At 38.2% G+C, this 16,556-nt stretch overlaps 2 protein-coding genes across 3 annotated transcripts in view; one reads left to right on the plus strand and one right to left on the minus strand.

Annotated features, from left to right (window-relative positions):
- The window catches only part of SLC41A2 (solute carrier family 41 member 2), a 60,937-nt gene that overhangs the window by 40,134 nt on the left and 4,247 nt on the right, over positions 1 to 16,556 (plus strand). Inside the window, exon 11 of one of the 2 annotated variants that reach the window (XM_054277474.1) lies at positions 1,617 to 1,969. The exons of the other annotated variant lie outside the window; for it this stretch is intronic. Coding sequence (XP_054133449.1) covers positions 1,617 to 1,802 — 186 coding nt within the window. The 3' untranslated portion in view covers positions 1,803 to 1,969. Of the gene's footprint in view, positions 1 to 1,616; positions 1,970 to 16,556 lie in introns of those variants that run through there. 2 annotated transcript variants of the gene reach the window in all.
- CHST11 (carbohydrate sulfotransferase 11) overlaps positions 11,133 to 16,556 on the minus strand; it is a 158,262-nt gene continuing 152,838 nt past the window's right edge. Inside the window, exon 3 of the mRNA XM_054277484.1 lies at positions 11,133 to 15,980. Within this exon, the coding sequence (XP_054133459.1) occupies positions 15,132 to 15,980 (849 nt within the window). The 3' untranslated portion in view covers positions 11,133 to 15,131. The remainder of the gene's footprint in view (positions 15,981 to 16,556) is intronic.

Consider the following 16,556-nt stretch of genomic DNA (forward strand, 5'->3'; position numbering starts at 1 on the left):
TGTTATATAAAGGCAGTGTATATTTTTCTTGGAATGGGTGCTCCCATCTTCCAATAGAACATGTGTAATCATTGTGGATGTGGGGCACTGCAGCGTCCTCTAAGCACATCCTGCAGGAGATGGGAATGTGCAGGATCTTTTATAAACAGGCCTCTTTTTGCCTCTGTAAGAAGAAGGAGCTGACTCAAGGAATCTGATCGTCTTCCAAAGAAAACATCTGTTTTAAATATATTTGTTTGGATTCCAGTCAGCGCACCTAGGACTTGCATAATTAGCTTAGACTACAGAGTTCCCTTTTCAAAAGATACATTTATATAAATAAGCCATGCATTTTTCATTAAGCAAATACTCTTCCTTTCTCCCTTTTTTTCTTTTTTTTTTTAATTAAAAATTCAGGCTTGTATTTTAACATACAGTTTTGAAAAGCAAGGATTAATTGAGAAACTTTTTCAACACAATTATTTGTATGATATTCATTTTGCTGTACTTATAGTGGAGAAGTGTCTTTCAGCTATATGAGTGTATGCATTTATAAGCGTGCTTTTGATGCTGATAATTGATCATTTAGTAAATAAAATATTGTCGTACTTTTCACTACTTTTGATACCTACATTATTTTAAATGTAGATACTGGAGTTTTGAAAAATTAATTATGGTGGTACATGTCTTAAGTTTACCCTTCTTAAAGATCTGATTAACTAAAAATACCTAAAATACAGAATTTATTTCAACTTAAGCATCTCCTTAGAGGCTACAAGAAGAAATGAAACTCAGTGGCCCTTTCTCCATTCATCTTGTACCATTCCACGCCACATGATTCCACTGAACCAGAATCCCCTATCATACAGCTGTGCAACATTAAAAGGATTCTTTTCTAAAATTGGGTTAATCGTTATGCATATCTTTCATATGAATATCAAGCCCCTCAAATGTTCAGACATTCACAGATGGGAATTAAATCTTTTACTTTGGGAAAAATTCAGCCTGGAGTGACAATTTCATAATATACATTGCAGGTGTGCCTTATTGCAGAAGGGCTGAAGGTGGTTTTTTAGCCATAAAAGTAGATTCTAGGCCATTTGTTGCAGTTCACACAACCCAGGTGAAACTGTTGTCAATTTGACCTGTTATTCTTTACATCACATCTGATTTCAGTACTAGACCTGTCCAAACAGGAATTATGCCTGGGTTGAGTGTGTTCATGTGGGGCAACATGATTTGGTTCTGAATTATCTCAAAGCCCTACTTATTTTCTCTCTCTACAGACTGATGTGTTATAAGAGAAATGCAGTTGTGTGTTTGGTGGAACTTTTTTGGCTTTTCCTGCCATTTTCAGAAATCCTCAAGCATAGTCTGGGTAAAAAATGCTTTCAGTAGTTCTGTATGTTCCTTCCAGCAATGCCTGTGATTGAGAGAAATTGTCTAAGACTCCTTCTCTCTGGCTGTGCAGCACTTTAATTATCTGGAATTAATTCATATTAATTATTTGTATTTTTCAAAAGCAATGGTATGCAACACTTTGGTCTAGTATGGAGACAATAATGATGGCTATTGACTTCCTTTTGATGTAATTTACAGGATAATAATACAGATTTTATTTGTTTGATGTTGTGTAGGTGTTTACTTTGTTGTGGATTGCTGACTGGATGGTGCACGACTTCTGGAAAAAAGGAAAAGACCCCGATAGTTTTTCTATCCCTTATCTTACTGCACTGGGAGATCTGCTTGGAACTGCCTTATTAGCTACAGGTTTTCATTTTCTGTGGCTCATAGGTGACAGAGATGGTGATGTTGGTGACTAATTATTCCAATGAATGCAATGACTTTTCCTGGAATATTGACAAGACTGCTCACTCCACTTGAGGGTCCTCAAAGTCTTTGTTCCTTTTGGTCTAAGTAAATCCAGTTGACACAGACATAAAACAGCCTTAATGATTATAGTTTGGTTTGCTTTTAAAAACTTGGGTGGAACTACAGTACATGAGAGCTTTTTTCTGAAACCAAGGTGGATTGGAGGTAGCTGAAGATATCTGAGTAGACACAATAAAGAGCAGATGAATCCTTCATCAAGTTTTAAATTGCCTAAAGAGTTGATGATACGTTCTTACCTTGCAATTTCAGTGTTGCAGCTCTCTGTCCATTGTAGACTTGACACCAATAACGACTGTTATTGTCCACACATTTTGTCACAGGTTTTATTTTCTGTAGAAGAATATGACTATCAGCATTTATAAAATTAGACACTTGGAAAGTGTCTGCAGGACTCAGCCTGTTTTCTTTGTGCTAAAATGAGCAACCTAATTATTTTCCTGTTGGGATTTATTAGAACAAAAATAGAAAAGGCAAATAATAATGTGATACTGATCTGGTCACTATTAATGGGTGAATGGTTAAAACTCCTTGTGTTGAAAAGTGTATGTTCATTTAGCAACTGAAAAGATGTTTGACTAACTGATATTAATGGTGTTGTGATGGCCAGTATCCTGATTTTAATGAAGCATTTAGAGGTGTTTATTTAACTGTATATACTGATCCCTGCTTAAACTTGCAGTATAAAAGATGAAGTTTCTTTTATAAGCCCTTAGGAAGTTACACGTCAAATTCCAGACCTATGTCATCAATTTCTGAGTAGAAATCTCTGCTTTCAAGCCGTGCAAATAATACGGTCAATAAGGAAACTTATGGCTTCTCAGTGATTTCTCTTATTTTTAGACCTGAATTTCAAATTGATCATGAGGACTCTGGTTGCCATATCGGAAAAAAAAGTACTAATTGCTCTATTTTAAAATCTACTGGGAGTTCCTCACAGCATAAGTTTTAGAAGACTACTGCACACATCCAAAATGCATAATGAAATAAACAAATTGTATTTTAACTGTTGTGATTGAAAGTTTTAAATTTTGAGATTTAAATAAGACAACTGAATCCATATATCAGCATATAGTTTAATCTTGTAAACATTAGTCATCTGCTTTATGTATACAATGCTTTTTAATTTGATGGACCTACTCAGATGAGTAGATTACATGGATAAATGCTAATGGGACTTCTGTATGTGTTGGTCACCTTCAGCTCTTTGGAAGTTCAAAGTATTTGCAATCTTGAAAATTAAACCAGCTATTCAGTGCCTACAGATGGCTTTAGATGCCTGAATTTTAGCTCCCTCATTTAAATATTTTTATTTAAGCATTTTCTTACTGTTATTGTAATATAGTTGTTTGAATGAATCATATGTATTATGTCTTTTATTATGTGAGAGAAAGATGAAATCTTTCTAACTTCAGGTTCTCTGACTTTTTTTTAATATGTATTAATGTTATTTAAAATAGTTTCTTGTATGTAGCATTGCAGGAAATATTATTAAAATGTTTAAAATGGAATAGAAGAAACGCAATTTTTTCCAACAATGGTTAATTATTTTTGATACAGCCATAGACGCAAATTTTTGTATTTGTTAAAACTGCCATCTGAATCAACACAACTGACATTTCATGCACTTATTATAGTTACTGGACTTTAGGGTAATTTTTAAATGAATTGTAGGATTCTTAAAAATTAAAATTTCTTGAGATACATGTGATCTTGTCTCATCCAATTCATGAGGGAGTTGTAGTATGGCAGTATCCTTAGTGATTAGTATCCTAAATATTTCCCCAGTAAATAAGCAACTGTTGGTACAGTGTGACTGTTTAGATCATCAAAGTGGGGAAGAAATGTTACATGAGTAAAATTAAGTAAAATTTGAAAAAGGGAAGTGTATTGCCAGACTGAAATTATCTGGTCTTGAAAACAATAAGTGATGGGGAAGTATAATGGAAAAATTTGTTAGTTCAAAGAAGGGACAGTCCATTGCATGGTTGAGAGAGCAAAACCCATTTTGTGGAGAAGAAAAAGGTGCAGACTTTCACAAAGCATTCATTATTAGAGGCAAGAGCAAACAGAAGGAAGTTATTTGGAGAAAAGAATCAAAAGGAACAGCCAAACGTGTTTCTCAGGAAGGGAAGAAAAATATAACTTGTGTTGAAAGGATTTAGGGAAGAGGTGTAAAAAGAGATACTTTAGGGAGGGGTGGAAGTGAGAGAGAAAAAAAGAATGCTCTTACATATGATTAAAGAGGAACTTTGTGAGGAAAGAAGTGCGACACTGATAAAACAGGAAAAACCTTGACGTCCAGAAAACCAAGGAATAAATAATCTATGATGTCAAAGGGGTTTGATTCCTATATGAAAGGAGCATTTTAGGGACTTAGAGGCTTCACAAAGTCTGCTACCTTGTGTTAAGAAGGCAAACAACTCTTACCACATTTCATGTATTCCAGCTGTGAGGATAATATGGGAGGTGGCACAAAAGAGTGCTTGGATACCAGAGAATTTTTTCAAGTACTCAAAAGCTGAACACCCTTAACCAATTTTAATTTTAGTCAAGTCAATCTCTTCACAGCGTTCCACCTACTTGATTTTTTAAAAAAGTCCAGTAATAGTGAATTACTTTACTTCATATGTGGATAAGAAATGTTAGCAGAAATTCTGTCAGAGACAAATTGTGTGCTTTTTGTACCACTTAAAACATAGAATTGAAAGGGACATCCTGAGATGTTACTGTCTCTTTTTATCAAAACAGCCGTATTTTATAATCTTGCCGATAAAATGATGACTCTTGGTATTAAAATTCATTAAGTCCTTTCCTCCTTTCAGGCTGCCAGAAGATTCTTTCAAAACTTCCGTTATAATCTGCCCAAGTAGGGCTATGGCTGGTTCGCATTTCTTTGCTTTTGAGTCAGCATGGAGCACTTCCTTCGATTCTTGCTTTTATCAGCTCATTCACCTCTTTTAAGTTGTGGGCCATCCTAAAGCTCCTCCTGGAACTTCTTGTTCCATTTTCATTCTGCTGATGACCAGACCAGCCAGAAGCTGCAGGTGGTTTGCCTTACAAGTTACTGTCTGTAACCTGGTGCTGAGCAACTCTTGGGGTGGTCTTGTTTGGCCTTTCTTATTGTCTGTTATTTTTTTTTCCTCTACTTCAGAAATATCTCTAAGGGGAGTAGAACTACAGGCAGGTTATTTGAAATGTGTGTTGTTTTCCATTCTGAAGGACTCTGCGGCCATCTCAATGGCTCTGTGAGTGTGCATGAAAAGGGATAATCTTATTTGTAAAGTACAGTCAGGTGCAGCTTTTAAATGTGGAGTCAGTAGTGTTTCATACCATAGGTGTTTTCTTTTCCTGTGTAATGCTTTGAAAATTATCATTCTAGTGTGTTACTGAATGACTCCAGCTCCTTTTTAGAGTAATTATATAGCCAGGATTGTTCCTCTGCTTTATTATGCTGTTTGATATAAGGGAGGATTCTTCTTTTAACATATGTAGATCAATATTTTGATTTTTACAGCATTACTGTACATCTTGTCTTAATCTGTAATGTTCTAATTGGTAAAATTATCTCCCACTCCCATGTTTAATATATTAATTTCACTGGGATTTTTAGAATATTGATGAGAAACTGGTGAGCAGCAAATGAATTTCACTCCTTTTTACAAATAATTTGCAAACAAAATTAGACTTTTCTCATATAAAGATTAGAACAGCATGAGGATTAAGGCTTTACAAATGCAGTACAGTTTGCAGAATCAGGATTCAAAATGAGACCTATCATCTTTTTAGTGTATTTGCTGCTTCAGTTGTGAGCGTCACAAAAAGCTCTCTTAAATGCAAGAATAGCCTCAGAATACATGTCATGAAACAGTAGCAAAAGTGCTCTGTGAAATGAAGTGTTGGAAATTCCTTATTATTATTGTAATGGTAAAATTTCTATTGCAAATGAGATAGTCTCTTTAGAGGTGCAGAAAATGGCAACAGAATATGATAATTGAATTATAATCTTCTTTGGAAAAAGTAAGGTAGTGTTCACAAACAGTACTAAAAGGACTGGAAGTGCTGTGAAGTCTCTTAGTAGGATTTTTCTTTTCTTTCTTTGACTAGATTTTTTGTGATACCATACACTGTTTTGTGTTTTCTAATCCATTCCAAATCACTTCAATCTGTTGTTTAGTAATCTTTAGGATTATAATTTTCTCATATGTATTTGAAGTTAAATAAACAGTGTTTTTTATATATAGGTCGGTAAAGAACTAGGAAAAAAAAGTGTGTTTTGTCATTAAAGCCTCATTCTGATAGTCCTAAAGGAAAGTCTTTTGGTTAAATATAATGAAAGTGTGATCATCCTGCATGCTGTGCATGAATACTCTGGGGAATCCAATATTAGCAAGACATGAATAATTCACAGTTAAAGCTAAGAACCAGTATGTTTACTAAATATACAAGATTGCCATATTCTGGGTGGGTACTCAAAAGCAGGAGTCATTCAGCATTGACTGGACTGGGTGGGCTTTACCTTCTCTGCAGCTAAAAAAATATCTTGGTTTCAAGTCCTGCTAGTTATTTATTTAATATGCAGGCTAGTTCATCATATCCTCTGTTTTTGCTTTTATTTCTCAGTCCAAACTATACTTGAAATATGCTTCTTCCTTACTTAGCATTCTTCAACTTGCACTTTTGGGAGATTGTTTCCTCCTCAAGAGTTGCTTAAAGTCTTAAAAGGTAGAGGAAGTGCTTTCCTTGACTAATTCTAAATCTGAATTTCCTTGAATAATTCTAATTCTAAATTCACTTTTTGCAAGTGAAATGGGGTGCAAGTGAAATCCTGAATTAATTATATGGTGGACACCTTCTGAACAGATCCTCAGGATTTAATAATGCTAAATTCTCAGATTTACATTTGAAGTTTTACAATGAATAGGATCTTTTAAAAGATTTGTCTGTTTAATAACTTTTTTCTCTCACTTCTTGGTTCAAATTAATGAAACTGTTGTCCTGTCCCATGTACAGTAGAATAGTATTTTAATAAATCTGACATTCTAAATGGTATTTCGAAAGTTATGAACAACAATACTTGTTTTGTACTTGAGAAGCAATCATCCACTACTTTCCTCTGAATCCTCCTACTATGGGTAACTTTAGATTATCCAAAGTCCTTTTCCCCCCTTTTTGTTTCTGTTCTCTCAGTGCTGACAGAACTAATTATTTTATTACCTTATAGCATCCAGAGTTCTGGAGTAATATCAGAACATACTTCATGTCAATTGTTTTGAAGAATGAACCAATTTTTACTAGCTAAAAAGGAAAACAGATATGTCTGATTAATTCTGGTTCTAAGGAGATGAAGGGTAGTTTTCACTTAAAAGAGATTAGTACCTCTGGAGTTTGGAGGATTTCCAGAATCCAAGTGAGCTTTCTAAGCTTGACCACATTTAGGTAACTGGTATCAGCTCAGGTACCAATTTGTGGACAAAAGTTTGGATGATTTGGAGACAAAATAAGCTCTGTATTTGTCTGATACATGAAGATTGGCTGATCAGCTCTGTCTCTTTCATTCATTTCATCTGGCTGATCAGCTCTATTTCTTTCATTCATTTCATCTGGCTGATCAGCTCTATCTCTTTCATTCATTTCATCTTCATGCTTTGCTATTGCAGCTTCTGTAGTCCCAACCCAGTAAGGCTACTAAGTACTATGGTAGTATGTAAGTCCCCACATGTGTATAGGGACTGTGGTCCCCCTGTAAGAGCAGACAGCAAGGCCTTTGAAAAAAAGAAACTTCTAAAAAGCCTGCATGTCATTTGTCCAAAACGAAAGATCTAAGTTCTTTGTGAATTCAGATCCAAAAAGATCCCTTATTCCCTGGCTTCACTTCTAGCTGGCCTTTGCTATATTCCCACATTAGAAAGCTGCTTCATTTAAAAAAAAACCCAACTTTTTGGAAGCACTGTAAAGTTACTGAGCCAAAGTGCAGGAAATGCAGCTCTGTTAGACCCCACACTGGTTACGTGCCCTGTACATGAGGCTGACATGAGCTGCAACAGCGTTCACCCCTCAGGGAGAAATAAACCCCCTGCTTTGAGCCTGACTGTAGAGCCTTGGCATTAAAGCGCTGGTGAATGCACACATACCTCTGGAATTTGTGTAGCTTTTAGACTGGCACTAAGAGAAAGAAACATTTTTAGCATGCATTACAAGCAGGAGAAAGAGATCCTATTACCATAGGAACTCTCTCACAATGACATGAGACAAAACTAATGAATGTTCACCTTTTTGGTTGTTGATTCTCATTCAGCTCTAACTACATTGCATACAGTTTTCTGTCATATTATGGAATTGAAGTATTGTTCAGCAAAAGCTCATTTTTAGTTATCTTGTCTTTTTCTGGTCATGGTCAAATCTCCTGCTCCTTATCTAAGGATATCCTTATCTAAGGATATCAACTTGTAATCCATTTTCTCCTGTCCATACCTATAAAGAAAACTCCTGCCCCACATAAAAGGAGATTTCCCCCCCCCCATTCTTCTGCTTTTAGGAAGATATGTCTTAGCTCTGTAGACTAGGCAAGACCCATTCACCTTTCTGTATGCTCTCAGTTGTCTCCTGTTTGCAGGAAGCCTCTGAAGGCCACAGAATAATCTGGAATTTCTTTTCCAACACAGGACCAGGAATAGGAGGGCTATTTCCGCTTTTCCACAGCTATACAGACTTAATTTCTCACCTGAATTGCACTCACCTGTGCTTCCTTCTAATCTTTGCACCATTGACTCCAAGAACTTTTTTCATTAAAAAATTGTGGATTTAGTTTTTGATTTTTTCAAAGGGAAAAAGGGAGGCTTTGAAAGCAGCTGCTTTGGGAATTCTGCATCTAGCATGTAAAATCATATTGCACACAGAGCAGGAACATTTCTACGATAAACTAGAAAAACACATTGTAAAATTAATTCAAGCTAGTGAAGTTGTTTTGTCCTTCCACATAACTGAAGACAAATGTCTTAATAAATCATGAATAGCTGTAATTCCTGAAAGGAATATGTTTTGTTTTTCTTCAATGGAGGTCTCAGCATTTACCTGGACACAGTGGTTGTCTCTCCACAGCATGGCTGCTTGCTCGGATTTGACCTTTCTATCTAAATTTATTTCCTTGAAGTTTAAAATATAGTAAAAAATGCAGTGATTGATTTCATTCATAGAGCAATCATTTTTTAAAAAACCCCTCTACTTCAAACATAAAACTAAATCAGTTTTAGCTAGAATAGTTATCTGCTAAAAGAAGTGTGAATAAATTGAGCCTAAGAAAGGCTTAGATAAAGGTTAAACCCTGACTTTGCACAAGCTTTTATGGGAAATTTGGGCCGCTGTGGGTTGCGGATTTTGACTTGATGTAGGACTGCAAATACCTGCTGACAGGACAGAGACCTCTTTCTGCTAAAAAGGCATGAATTGCCACAGTAAAATTCTAGTTTTTAGAACAAGCCAAAGCCTAATGGGTAAACTGTTATCACTCAGCTGTATGTTACCCTGACAGCTTTATGTATAGTGAAAGAAACAGAAACCGGGGAATAAACTTTGGATTGATTTTTTTTCTCTGACTGAGGAAAACAGCTTTGCTGGTTGCTTGTTTTTTAATTAAAAACTCTGATTGAAATGAGATTTTCAAACCCACCTAATTTTACTGCAAGTGCTATGTCTCATTTTCCAAAATGATCTGTCCGTTTGTTGCATAGTGCTAGGATGTGTGCTCCTAAAGGAATGTTAGCTCAGGTTGCTTTTACTAAAAAAATAGGGACGGTCAATGTCAAAATCAGTAATCTTATTAAGATATTGGCAAAATATATTTTAAATAATGTATAAAGAAATAATATTTTCTATATGTTTTCCTCCATGAAGAAGTCACTACTGTAGGTCCTTAATGTCTCTGACTTAGCCAGCAGAAGGTTTTTATTGACAGTGAGTTGAATCTCAGAGTCCAGAGGCTCAAGCACATCAGTAGAGTGACATTTCAAGTAATAGGGGAAACAGGTGGCTTCTTGTCATGCCAATAGAGAAGATGAAGTTGATTTTACTCTTTTAACATAGATTTCTTTATAAAATTGATTAGCATGCAATCTGGGGAGGTGGCATTTGGGTACGTCTTTCAGTGCACTGAGGAATAAACCAGACTCTAATATTTCAAAAATTTCAATCTTTGGCAAAGTTGTACGTGCAACTGAAAAAGCAAGATATTTTATTTTTGTGTGGCTTCAGGAGTCTGGTACGTGATGATGTGTAATGCAGCTAGTGAGAAAGGCATGGTGCTGCTGGTTGGCAAGTATATGCCCTGATTGCTGCTCTGCTGCTGGCTGAACGTGCTTGATTTTTTTCTCTTTTCCTTCCCATTCTCCACATTTTAAATTCTTTCATAATTATGATGGAATTGAATGATATGTGTTTCTATCCAAACAAAAGTTTGGAAGTACTGGAGTTCATGCCTGCACAGGGAGCAGGTTATGACCACAGGAACAGTCTTTCTTCAAACTTTGCATCATCTTTACTGGACTTAATCTCTTATTTGGGCCAGAGGACACTTCAGTTGTGCAGGATCCTGTCACTTTGTCACACCCTGCAGTGCTCCCTATCCATCTCCCAGTGCCAGGGTGCTGCCCACAGCCCTGCTGCTGCCAGCTCTCCTGTCCTACAGCAGCTTCCTGAGGCCAGTACCACAGGGCAGCTGCTGGATATAAATAGGAAGGGATTTTGTAAATTTGGGGTTATTTAATGGAGAAATTGAGGCCAAAAGGACAGATCCTCAAGTTTCCTTCACTAGTGCAAATCCAGTTTTTTCAGTCTCTGTGGCAGTATGAGAGACTGATCTTTTCTTTCCACTATCTTACAAGCAATGAAGGAAACCACACAAAAGCTGTGCACCCAAGGCTGTGCAGAGAGGCCGTTTCTTACTCCATTACCCCAAAAATGGAAGTTTCTGGGTTTGTATGCAAGTGATTTCAATTTTGTAAAGCCCCCAGCTCCCTCCCTCTGTCCATGGTTGAGTTCTGCAGCTGTTGCTTCCCTGGTCTGGGTTCCCTGGCTGCTCTGCCCACCGAACCCCACCAAGGGATTTCTCCTACTCCACAGGAGTAGATAATTTTGAGTTTTCAGTGTGTCCTGCCTATAATATACAATAAGGCAGGTAAAAAAGCAAAGCTATGCGGACAAAAATCCCACCCTGAAAAATCCGCCCTGAAAGAATGAGCCATAAATAAAGCACACAGAGAGGAATTTTCTTTCTTCAATTTAATTGAAGTTACTTAGAAAAATAATCAGGCTTGAATGGCTTTTTTAAGGAAAGACTCATGAACAGGTCACACTTGTGTTGGCAATGTGTAATTTATCTTTTTTGCTTTATTAACAGTATATTTAAGTATAAGGAGATACTTTTCTACAACAAGCCTTCTACTGCATACAAATAGGTTAAAAAAAATCCAACCCCACATAGATGTTAAATTATTCGTACACATTGTATTGTGCATGCATGTAAGAAAATAACACTCTCTGTAACAAGAGTAATAGTAAGGACAGTCCCTTTTTGTACCTGAAAAGTGCAGCAGACTACAGTGAAACCCTAAAACATCTGGGGTCAACTTACTTCTAAAAGCACTTCTGCTAGTGGATTATTTATTTCACTTGTCTTACACAGCGCATGGTTCACGCAGCTTGCATGTTTCTGTCATAATGGACATGGTTTATGAAGAGGCTGAAGCATGGACTGAGCCAGGTTTGGGGGAACATCCCACCACCCAACAGTCTCTACCATGTTCATATGGGCCAAATTCAGTCTGCACTCCCAAGTTAAGGTGCTTGACGCCATTTGGGGGGAATGACCCCTCAGCTGTGGGTAGCGTGCCAAGTACAGAGCCACCAGCACTGCTGGGCTCAGGGCTGGCCCTGTCAAATGAGAGGGAGGCAACAGCTGCTCAGAGATCAGGATCACTGCTCCAGCAGCTTTGAGGGGGCTGGGGACAGAGGTGGGGAGCAGGAACACTGCTGTTCTCTCTGTGCTTATCACTACTAGACATAATTAATACACACCCTTCTACAACAGCAGCTTCCCAGGTGGCCCTTGCAGCCCCATGGGCATGTCTGTGTTTCACATTTTGCTGTGGCTCTGTGCTACCCATTTGTCTCCCAGGATCAGCTGTGGCCACAGCAGAAATGGAGTTGGGAGAGAGGCAGAACTCAGGAGCAGACCAGCCCCTCTTCTCCAGCTGGGAAACCCAGGGAAGAGTCAGAGGGTAAAACCAACCCAGTTCTCTGGCTGCCCCCTACGGCAGGTGGTGGCTGCCAGCTCACTGACATGAGCATGAACAACCCTGAATGTCCTCCTGTGTAGCTGCAGTGGAAAGACAGATTTTTTTGCTCAGTCAAAACAGCGTGCCGAATAGGCCAAAAGAAATGGCTATTCCTCTGCATTTGTCATCCTGCTCTGAGCTGGTGAGGGCTTGCTGCCCACTGCACAGGACATGATCATATCTAGCATGTCAGCTATTCATTTTAAACACAGATCTACAGCCCATTTACAGCACCTCAAAATAGATATAATGCACTAAATAGCCAGGTTGTAGTAGTTTGGGATCAAGGTTTTTCAAAGGCAAGGGATTTCATGCACCCACTGAAGTTCACATAAAAGCCTTCTCAGTGCTGAGCATCCACCCGTAGAGCTACCCTCTGTGGGGAGCCAGAATTTAGGTAATCCAACCCAAAGCTGTTGCTAAAAATCCTGGCTGGAGCAATGGTCACCCCTCATATCTCCTGAACACATTTTTCACTTAAAGCTTTTCTATCACAGCTACCATATAGAGGTTTGGTGTCTCCAAAGCTGTGAAACTACAGAGAATATTTCAGAATGCATAAAAATATGGTGATGGTGCCAGAGAAAAGTACAAAAAGAAAGGGGGAAGCACACTCTGTTCTTGAAATATTTACTTTCTGAAGCAACTTTTGTCTTAAATGAAAAAAATTACATCACATTCTGCTGGATGGATGAAGAGCTGACTGAGAAGAAAATTGGATCAAAATATGAGCACTGTGGGATGCAAGACCAAACTAACACACAAATAGCTTGTAGGAAGTACTGTGAGGAGGAGAAGGGCAACCTGCCTCAGACAGTTGTTTTTTTAACAAACATACAACCACTGAACTAGGAACATAAGAGGGCCAGGCCACTGTGAGAGGTATAGCTCCACACACTCTAAATGAGACTAAACTGCTTTAAAGTAAAACAACAACCAGTAATTAGCAATGGATCAGGAATTCAGAGGGGTGAGCCAGCCAGCCAGCCAGCCCCTTGTCAGCCACTGGCCCAGTGCTCCAGGTTATAAATAGGGGCTGGGTTATGAAAACTGTGGCTGTTCCAGAATGGATAAGAGATTTATTTGTATGGTATGATAGAGAAAATAATGACCTGAATCCTGCCTAAGACAAAATCCAATTGTGAAAGGACTTCAGTTGCTGTTTGTTATGTTAGTTTTTCAACGAGATTTATTCAGCAACTTATTTTTATCAAATAAAATGCAAACTATTTTCTTCTTTAATCATATCTGTGTTCTGGAAACTAATGCAGTTCAGTGGATATTACTGGCTACTGTACAATTTGACATTTTTCACGATCTGGCTCTGATACTGTTAAAACAGCTCTGCCTTGAGCTGAGTTTATTTAAATCATCAGTCTTTTCTGAAAGGGTTTGTTTTCATCAAAAGAATGACATACAGGCAAGTTAAACCCCTCGTTTTAACCATCTATCAACTTTAAAACAGATCTTATATTTTTACAAGTGTCAGTTTAGCCTCTGCCTCCTTTTGCCCATCAGCTGCCTGTGGATGCTGAGGTGGCTACAGAGCATTCCCTCACCTGCTTCCAGCTGAAGCAAATATCTGGAGAAGCCTGATTTTCTGCTCCCACTAGCTGGCTAACAGATTCACACTGAAATACCATTTTTCATTGTTTATCTGCTGTGAATAGATTACTATCTGCTTACCCAAAACAATTTGCCATCTCAAAAAGCAGTTAAACACAAAACAACTGCTACTGAGACATTCCCCTTAAGAAAAAAGGTTATGGTCTTACATTAGTGATGACTTGGATGAATTTCTAACACATCAGAACTTAGAAAAATTCCTGTCAATGGCATTTAGGCATCAGCTAAAAAAGAAGGCTTCTCCTCCTCCCTAGGAAAAAGCTATGAATCCATCATGTAGGAAGATGAAAGCTTTTTTATTGCCTTGCATGCTTAGAGAATCAACATGAAGATGAATTTTTGAATTTTCAAATGACATGCCCAGATTGTTTACAGCAACGTATCATTACCAGTTGGTTGCCCATCTTAGGATCAATTAGGGAGGCATGACTTGAAGAGGATGGATGTCCCCACAGTTCCATCCTGGATATCAATTAAGTCAATGCCAATTGCTTTGGGCATTCAAAAAATCTCTTACAGCCACTTTCCAAATTCTGATTCTTTTCTGATGGACCATCCCCAATTCATTTGGGCTGGGAGGCTTCAAATTAAGAGCCAGTGGGAGTGGTCGTATTCTCCAAAAACTCATTAAGACTTATAAAAGGTTCTCTTCCTAAAGAATACATTAATGTTTCTTTCAGTCATGGGTATTAGATACCCATGAATCTACCCAAATCTGGGTTACTTTTCTTTTTCAGGCCTAGAAAGACAGATTTTGTACTAGTATGGAGCGCAACATCACTTTCTAAAGAACTTATTTTCACCAATCTTCTCAAAGCGTGTGGTTCCAGAACCATTCCCATATTTACCTGCATCATTGCCTAATGGAAAAATATTATTACCCAGAGCAAGCTGGAAATCGAGGAAAGCCCAAAACCAGACTCCTTTTGTCCTCATGTTATCCTATCTCTGCTGCTGAAGTGAAACCTACCAAGAGACAATGTTTTAAACAAGTATAAATAACATTAATTAGAACTGGAGGAGTGCAAGATCAATGAAATTCACCAGAACACAATTAACATTTGTTTAAACAGTGTAGCAGTATTATTCATTTCTACAGCTAGATCATCACAATCCTGTTACCCTGCAAAGAGAGCTGTCCTTTCTTACAGTTGATTTAAATAATTTTGACTGTGCTGCTCGCAGCATCATTCAAAAAAAGAAAATATTAATTTACAAAATAACCCATTCTCCATATTTATTATGACAAATAAAAATCTTAAATAAAACAGGCTTTCTCTCCCCTCTTTCCCCACAACCCATCCCTCATTCCAATTTCAGGTAGCTTGGCACTGAGTAATTAAACATTAAAAAATCAAGTTTGTAGACTTCATACAGCTGCATTTGGTGCAAGGAGCTGATGTTCTGGAAGAACTCTGTGGTCATTTCATCAGTAGTTCTCGTAGACTTTGCATAGGTGGGGAATTTCAGGTAGTTGCCTACTCCTGCCAGCTGGAGAATGTAATTTGAATCCTCTTCGAGCGTTTCGTACTTTCCTATGAGGTCGTAGTGGATGTGGCAAGGGTGGCAGAGGGAGTACACAGTCTGCCAGTGCTCATTGAAGGGCTCTTCTCTTTGGGTGTGTGGGTCGATGAGATATGCCACGAACTCTTCAAATTTCACATCATCACCTTTCCGCAGAGCCTCCTGGGTTGCGTTTTTCCTCTGGCGCCTCACAATTTTGGTGCCATATCGTTTGTGGAAGGAAGTGTTGTACTTCTGGGTGAACTTGTTCCTGTAGGCTGACACCAGTCTTTCAAAAGGCTCGCGAACAAAGAGGAACTTCATGTAGTTTTTCAAGCGGTGGTTGATCTCTGGGATGCTGTACTGGTTGAGAGTCTTCAGGTTTGAAGACACGTGGGCTTCGTTGGCTGGGATTTCCATTGGATCGCTGTACTTCCCTCTTCCCGTCAGAACCATCATGACTCTCTTCCAGTTTGTGCAGGCCACTTTGGGAACATAGCAATAGATCATTTCATGATCCTCATCCACGACCAGGTGCTTGAGATCGTTGGGTGTCAGCACACGGCGCTTCCTGCTGGACACGCTGTTTGCTCGGCATGTGTCTGTCACTTGGTCTCGTCTGATCTGATGAAGAACTGCTGTGTTGGACAACTGCAAAGGAAGCACAGGCACCAGAAGTAAAGGGCTGGGAAACTCTCATTGCCTTTTTTGTTTATTATACAAATTCATAGAAAAGCAGATCTTTCCCTAAATGGAATAATTCATTATGTGGCTGAGTACAACTGACACTATTCTAGAAGACAAACTGTTTTGGTCTCAAAACTTCTTGATACACATTGATTAAATGCTGTTCAGAGAGTATCCAGAGCTTTGCTTTGAAGACAATATTAAGGAGCACAAGTGCTCACACAGCATGGTGGCAAGTGCATTTACAGAACCCTCATCCTCAGATGTGGTCACTGCTTCTCTTAGGCCTGGAAAACAAATTTTGCCTTCACTCTGCAGTTAAATCCACAGCTACAGCAGTGTTGGACCTTTTGCTGCTGAGATGGGGTAGGAAGATACTGGAAAATTTGACAAAATGAAAATACTGTGTGTTCTTGGTGTCTTTTTGGTTAGAAAATTTAATAGTCATGGCTTGTTTCTTGGCTATGACCTTGAATACGGCTTACATAGCTATGGCCAGAATAAATGAAGTCCATGGATATTCCTGCAACTCCCCAAGAG

Source organism: Melozone crissalis, unplaced genomic scaffold, assembly GCF_028551555.1.
Source record: "Melozone crissalis strain CALT ecotype California unplaced genomic scaffold, PUWL_Pcris_2 ptg000004l_1, whole genome shotgun sequence".
Lineage (NCBI taxonomy): Eukaryota > Metazoa > Chordata > Aves > Passeriformes > Passerellidae > Melozone > Melozone crissalis.